This window comes from Nannobrachium achirus, assembly GCF_963921795.1.
Source record: "Nannobrachium achirus genome assembly, chromosome: 12".
NCBI lineage: Eukaryota > Metazoa > Chordata > Actinopteri > Myctophiformes > Myctophidae > Nannobrachium > Nannobrachium achirus.
In genome coordinates this window covers 56026261-56033771 of record NC_137832.1, presented here as the reverse complement: position 1 = coordinate 56033771, position 7511 = coordinate 56026261, and the positions used below count along the sequence as shown (strand labels likewise).

At 41.1% G+C, this 7511-nt stretch overlaps 1 protein-coding gene across 2 annotated transcripts in view; it reads right to left on the bottom strand.

Moving 5' to 3' along the window:
- Positions 1-7287, bottom strand: part of ppm1f (protein phosphatase, Mg2+/Mn2+ dependent, 1F) — a 17957-nt gene extending 10670 nt beyond the window's left edge. Inside the window, exons 1-3 of one of the 2 annotated variants that reach the window (XM_080738266.1) lie at positions 7200-7287; positions 3178-3382; positions 1-53 (exon numbers count right to left, since the gene is read on the bottom strand). The exon at positions 1-53 is cut by the window's left edge and continues 75 nt beyond it. In XM_080738266.1, the coding sequence (XP_080594392.1) occupies positions 1-53; positions 3178-3359 (235 nt within the window). In that variant the 5' untranslated portion in view covers positions 3360-3382; positions 7200-7287. Of the gene's footprint in view, positions 54-3177; positions 3383-5177; positions 5253-7199 lie in introns of those variants that run through there. The other variant, XM_080738267.1, reaches the window with a different exon arrangement.
- Between the last annotated feature and the right edge of the window lie 224 nt (positions 7288-7511).

Genomic DNA, 7511 nt, shown 5'->3' with positions numbered 1-7511 from the left:
GCTGTGTCAGCGCTTTGTGGCACATCATGGCACCGAGCACCGCCGGGGCATGCCTGACCACCGGGAGAACAAAACACTAACTATAAATATAGAGTATGAATATACAGAATATAATTATTGATGATGGCAGTGAGAAAGTGGTGGATTTTATTTTTTATGTAATTGTTTACTTTTACTTAAGGTAAAAGTATCAATAATGCAATGTATAAATATTCTAAAAGAGTAAAAGAATGGAATTCAAAATGTATTTGTTTATTTACTGAAGTATTGGCATCCAAATGTAGTACGAAAAGTAGAAAGTACTCCCTGCTTTGTTCCCTATGGAGACACAAAGAGTCCCCTCAAAATATTGGCTTAGCCATGATTTAAAGTCTCCATGCATGGAGTGAGCAATCAATAGAAAAAAAGTCATTTTATTAACTAACTTGCTACTTCCAACCAGCATACAACAATGCGTTGAATGGCGATGCATTGTGAGCTTGTAGATTGGCTATTTTCAAATGGCTGAAATGTAGATATTAGGGCTGAAGTGGTTGACAGTACTTGAGTAAATGTACTCAACACCACTGCTATGAGGAAGATGCAGTGGCATCGATTATTGTGATCATTTGGTCAGTCGCAAATCTTCTGGGAAACAAACTTTCCCCCTGCTTTGGAGTAACGCATCGCACCAGCAGGCGCTCCGTTTCTCCAAGCAGGCCGTTCCAAACTTGGGCCAAACAGTGTTCAGGAGTCGGAGATGAGAATAGTCACACCTAAAAAAAACTAAATTGCACACAGGTGGAGCACTGCTCAGCGCAATATAGGATTAGATTTGAAGTTCTGAAAATCTTGTACTTAAATGTGACTCGGGCTGCAACTATATTTCCTTTGCAATTATGCCATCGAGTATTTTTCCGATTAATCAAATAATCTGCTCGGTCAATAAACTAAAACATCTGGAGTGACACCAGTAAAAGTACCCTATCGATACCGACTCTGACATACTTGCATGGAGACTGTAATACTGTCATTATGTTCCATTCCTCAATAACACCCATAGGGTGCGGTTATTGTACCAATAATACTGTTGACACTGAATTAATATCAGTGTATTATGTCAATGTCGCAACGACACTGGTTGTGTGTATTTGTTTAGGCTAAGGGCGGTATAATGCAATGGCACTACGACTGGGTGTATTTGTTTATGCTAAGGGCGGTATAATACAATGACTTTTTACAAGATAATATGTATTCATATGCTTGTCCAACCAGCTCTCGTTGACTTCAATGCGTTCTGTGCCACACTACCACCTCCAGTTTGCCTCCCAGTAGGGCCTGGCGAATCTGCCAGCTGGAATTGTTACGTGGCGTTTCTGTGTCATCCTTCATTTTTAGAATCCTTGAGCAGGAGGGCAGGGAAACACAGGAAGCACGGAGAACAATGGCTGGTATACAGGCAGGAAATGATGTCGTTTTGACAGGAAGCGCCTCAGAGGAAGAGTGCAAGTGCAAAGACAGACACCGTGTTCCCTGCGTCTGTCATGAGTGACTGAGGAGTGAGGACCTTTCAGCTTGTTTCCTTTGAGCCGAATGAGGCAAGGGATGTGTCTTGACTTCAGCTGTTTGTGCGTGCACGTACATGTTAGGGCATTCACAAATAGTGATTTTTAGTATTCGAATTATTCAACCTCAAAGTATTCGAATAGTCGAATATTCGACAGGACTGGCCAAACTGTCAAATATTAAGTCAGCAAGAGGCGACCATTGTGAAAATAGCAGATCTACATGCTCACAACGCCTCGCGTTGCGAGGCGTTGTGAGCATGTAGATCTGCTATTTTCACAATATTTATCTGCGGAAGTAATACCTACAATTCCAAGTGCTTGTCAGGGTGTTTTAAAGAGAGAGAAAAAAAAAAAAAAAGAAGCGAATATTTGACTTTGGTGAACAACATTGAATAGTGACTTTGATATTCGAATATTTGGTGAATGCCCTAGCACATACATGTGTGTGAGAGTCAGTGAGTGAGTGAGTGAGTGAGTGAAGTGAAGTGAGTGAGTGAGTGAGTGAACTTGCATCTAAAGTAGGGCTATCACGATTAAAAATGCAAGTTGACGATTAATTGTCACAAATAATTGCGGTTAACAAATTGTATTTTTGGCATTGAACATACCATGAACATGTGAATACAGTATATATAGTTTTTGTTTGGTTTTAACTTTTTAGGTTTCATAATCAGAAATTGCACAGGGCAGTTATGACAAATTACTTAAATATACAAAGAAATGACTGACTGAAAAAAGTTCAAACATCAAAATAGCGGAAATAGCTGATCTACAAGGTTACTTAGCTTATAGACCTGCTATTTCTGCTATTTTTGGAAAACGTTTGAAAATGTATGCATTTTTTTCAACATGGAAACGATTATGACGATTACGCAAAAATAATTGTGATTATCTCAAATAATTGCGATTAGGCGATTATGTAATAATTGTCTAAAGACTAAATAATTATCTCTGAACGCCAGGCCATGAGGCCAAACAGCTGCATGACAAATCCGCTCTCATTTAAATCAGTGGTTCTCAACCTTTTCAGGCCGCGACTCCAAAATAATAATGTCTTAATTGCCATCCTGGCGAGCACTAAGACTTGAGGCATTACATTTTGTACAACACGGTTCTATTGTGAAAATAGCAGTTCTACATGCTCACAACGCCTCGCAACGCTAAATCTAATATTTGACAATATTAATATTTGACAATTTGGCCAATGTTTAATTTGTCATTTTAGAGGTGATAGAAAGTCCTTAAATTGTCACTTTAGAAATGTGCATATACCCTCTATACACTCAAACTTTATGTTGGTCTGTTTACTGTTGAGAGATAAAACAATGTTGCACATTAAGCTAATCATCTGGGGACCCCCCAAAATAATTTGGGGACGCCCATGGGGGTCCCGACCCATAGGTTGAGAACCACTGATTTAAATCACTGACAAAAGTGGTAAGACATTGGTAGGTCCACATAGCAGCAGGTACGTAGGCTACATGGGATTAGACATTAGGTGCAAAGAAAACACACACAGGGCACAAGCAGCCTGACAGCGTGTCGGGACGGGAGTCAGGCTTTGCTGCAGGCTTTACTACCAGACAACAATAGGAGGTTCACATCCCTCCACTGATACCAAGAGTCTCACCTGGCAGCTGTCAGTCTCATGCCGAGCTCCAGGCTCTCTCCAGGAAGCTCGTCCAGGCTGAGCTTGCTGCGGCTCAGCGGGCAGAGCGGCAGCGGGTCGTCTGGGCCCAGGGCCGCCGGGAACTCCTCCAGGAAACGGCCCAGGAAGGACTTCATGGCTGCTTCCTCCGCGCTGTCACCCATGCCCACACCACCGGCTAGAAGGCCTGTCACAAGTTACAACAATGTGAAGTTGATGGTGCTGTTCATTTTGTCGGAACAGAAAATGTTTGTCGACTACCTTTTTTTTAATGACGAAAACGAAATACAGACTTTTCCACCACTGAGTATAAGACTGTGGTTGTACTGGTCAGCTCCCAGGTTTTAATGTGTTTGTGTCTGTGTGATTGTGAAGTAGGTTGTAATGTCTGCAACTGTGTGATTGCTGTGAGGCAGGGCGTTGCTGAACTAGCGCTCACTCAGCATACCTACCCTAGGTAAATAATGAAAGAGGTAAAAAAAAAAGAGGTGTTCTACAGTAGTAGTTTTACATATGTTCCCGCCTCCGGGCCCAACTGTTGATTTTGCTAGTTATACCAACTTAGCCTAGCGCAGCTAGACAAACCACCCATGTTAAAACAAGGAGGGGATGTATACTGCACTGCAGTTAGTTAGCTGCATTAGTATATAGTCTGGCCAAGCCAGGCTAATACCAACTATGCAGATATGTATGTTTGTTACATGTTAGTTAATATACTGCAGCTTAACTGCAAATGCACAGAATGTTATTAGTGGTGTAATAAATAAACAAATAAATACATAAATAAATAGAATCAGCAATGCATCGTGATTCGATGCAGAAACGTGAAATAATTGATTATAGACTGTACCAGACTATACATTTTATTTTTTACACAATAGACGAGACGAGAGTGATTGATTACACAGCAGTCTCTAAATAATATATATCTAATATCTAAATATGTTGTTCAGTATATCTGACTGCTTGAATTGACTGATGAAGAATTTGCCATGTTGTGCAGTAATATTATAGAAAAGTGTGATGCTGCATCAAGATGCATCGTAGAATGGAATCGTTACCTAAATAACAGTGCACACCTCTCAATGTTATTTAGAGATGGCATGCTGTTTCGACAGGTCCATTGTTTACCTGGTATCCTAGTTTCAGAATGTACACTGTCTTTTGTTGACTAGGATGTCATTCATCTTCTTTGATATTACACATGGCTAAATTACTCTGGGCTGCAAAATGGCTAAACTGTACATTTCTGATTATAACGCAGCCAGAAGTAGTGTCCAACGTGATCTAACTTAACTACCACCTTAAGTGATATAAAGCACTGGTTCTCAATGTGAGGCACAGGGGGCCAGGGGCCCCCAGGGGGTCCCCAGCTAAGTTATTCATATTAAGGAGGAAGCTAGCAAATGGACCATTACAGGTCAGTGTACAAAGTGAAACAGATAGCATGGCAATGTTTACTATGCATTGCATGATAAAGTATATCACATTACAGTGATGTAATGTAGTGTATAATGCATAACAATAATCACCTGGGTAGCGTAAGTGCTAAGTAATATGGTGCAACACATAAAATAAACCACACCAGTGTGAAGTGAGCAGTGCTCAATCACTTCACCCTAGAACATAGATACTGTTCCTGAAGAAACAGTGTGGGTTCGAGGAGCATGCCAAGTACACTATGATGATGACATACATATGTGCTCTTCATTAAATTGTCCAATCTGAAAAGAGACATTGTAAATCAGAAAACAGACATATTCTCAAGTGCATTCTTGCTGGAATTCTTGCTGGTTGGTAATACTTATGTCATGCAATAAAATGAAAAGTCACATATTGGAGCGGCTAGCACCCCTCAAAAAGGCATAGACCTATTAGCCTACTGTGTGTGAGTATAACAAATCAGAAATAAATAAATCTAAAAATTTGAATATATACATATTTTTACCAATCATTTCCCTCAGTAGTGTGCTGGTTTTTACCTGAAGAAACACTTTGCCCTCTCTCTGTATTTTTGGTGTTTCCACTGTTAGTTGTCTCCACCAGCCGAAGGCTGAGGGGAGAGTATGTTTTCCCCTCCGTCCGTCCGTCCGTGCGTCCGTCCGTCCGTGTGTCCGTGTGTCCGTCCGTGTGTGTGTGTGTGTCCTCGCAGTTTGTGTGCAGCTAATCTCAGTCGCCGTTGGCCCGGTCGCTGCCAAAGTGAGCACACACATTCCCTGGATGCCAATCTAGAACCTCTGCCCTAAATTTTTCAAATGGGCTTTTTCTAGCGCCACCTAGTGGCCGATGTTCGCAAGACACATTTCTGTGCACTACTCTTACAGATTTTGTCCAAAAATCCTACAAATCGGTAGGCAGTATCTCGACAGTGATGTGATCGACACGGATCTGTCCGATTTTTCATATTCCATCCTGATTGGCTAAGATTGGCTTCCAAAGTTTGTAGGATTGAGCCGTTTGGAACAAAATGCCTCAAATCCCAAACGCAAAGTGCAATTATCATGAAATCGCGCACACACGTTCCCACTAGGTCGAAGAAGAAATGCCACTTAAAATCTTTGAAAGCAGCCTCATGGTGGCGCTATAACAGGCCGATTTGAGGTTTTACCTATAACTCCATCGATCAGTTTCAAACTTTGTAAGCGCATTCCCTAGAGGCCAAGGAAAAACCCTTTCCCTGCATTTTTCACATCAGCCTTTTATAGCGCCACCAGGAGGCCGACTTAAGTAAAACACAATTTTTCCTATTATTCCTTGAGATTTTATCCAAAAAACATGCAAATCGGTACACAGTATCTCTATAGTCATGTGATCAAGTACGATCCGTCTGATATTTCATATTCCATCCTGATTGGCTAATATTGGCTTCCAAAGTTTGCAGGATTGCTCAGTTTTTGAACAAAATGCCTCAAATCATCAACGCAGCTTGCGATTACCGTGAAATTTGCCACACATATTCCCACTAGGTCAAGGAACAAATGCTACCTTTTTCACATTGGCCTGTTATAGCGCCACCAGCAGGTAGACTTTAGCAAAACACATTTTTGGAACACAATGCTTCAAATCATGCATGCAGCGTCCGATTGCCATGAAAGATCTAAGGTGAAGAACATATGCCACCCTTTTTACATTGGCCTATTATACAGTAGCACCACCAGGATGCACAGCCTGGTGGAGACCTGTGCTCGGAAGAGCACTGCTTCTAGTTTTGATATGTTTTTTTTTTTGGGCCAGCAAAACAAACAGTGAAAACACCAAAAATAGCGAAAATACACTAATCTTCTCTTATGGGGGTCCCTGGCATGTCTTTTCAGGTGGGGGTGCGTGGGCAAATAAGTGTCAATTTGGGGGTCCTTGACATGAAAAAGTTTGAGAAGCACAGCATTAAAGAGCTGGAGGATAGAGACATATGGGCTCTATTTTGATCCATGCCTTATGCCTAAACTTCTTTTCCTTTGTTTTACTATTTTGAAAAACATTTTTAAATACTTCAAATGCTGATCTACATCTGCACGCTGTGAGCTTGCAGATCAGCTATTTGAAATATTTAAAAATGTTTTACAAAATAGTAAAAAAAAAAAGGCAAAGAAGTTTAGGCATAAGGCATGGATCAAAATACAGCCCGTAGAGTCTGTAGCAATGAACAACTAATAGTGCTTTAACCTTAAACCGAAAACTTTTTTGTTTAAACCGAAAATACACTTACCCAAACCTTATGTGCGTTGGCTCTCGCCAATGTGCCTGGCACATACCGTATAGCCTACAATAGCATACTGTCAATAAGTTAAAGCACTGTGTTTAAACATACAGTGATATAAAGTTCAGAGCACACACAGTATGTGTTTCTGGACACACAGACACAGTTGTGTTGTTTACGTGCAGCAGACAACTGACAGTCATGAGTCCCTGCAACACAGAAGCTAGACATAGCAGCCATGTGTGTTTAAACTTCAATATTCATCTAAAAGGGTCTCGAAAGAGCAGGAATGTGGATCATACCTTACCTTATTGATATGCTGTGTTGTGCTTCAGTACAGACAGACAGACACTCCCTTCAGGTTGTAGCAGCACGCCCGTCTGTCTCACTGCCTGGAGACACAAAAGGACCATGCGTTGCCATGTTGGGTGAGAGAAATGAGGAACCATGGTCTAGGAAAACGAGCCCAAAAGAAGAAAATAAACTAGACAGTTACACTGTCTAGCCACTAGCCAGGCCGCATGAGCTCTTCAAACTAAAGTATAATCCTATAATATGTGTCAATTTGTTTTTAAATAGCCGATCTACAAGCTCACAACGCGTCACATCGCGACAAGTT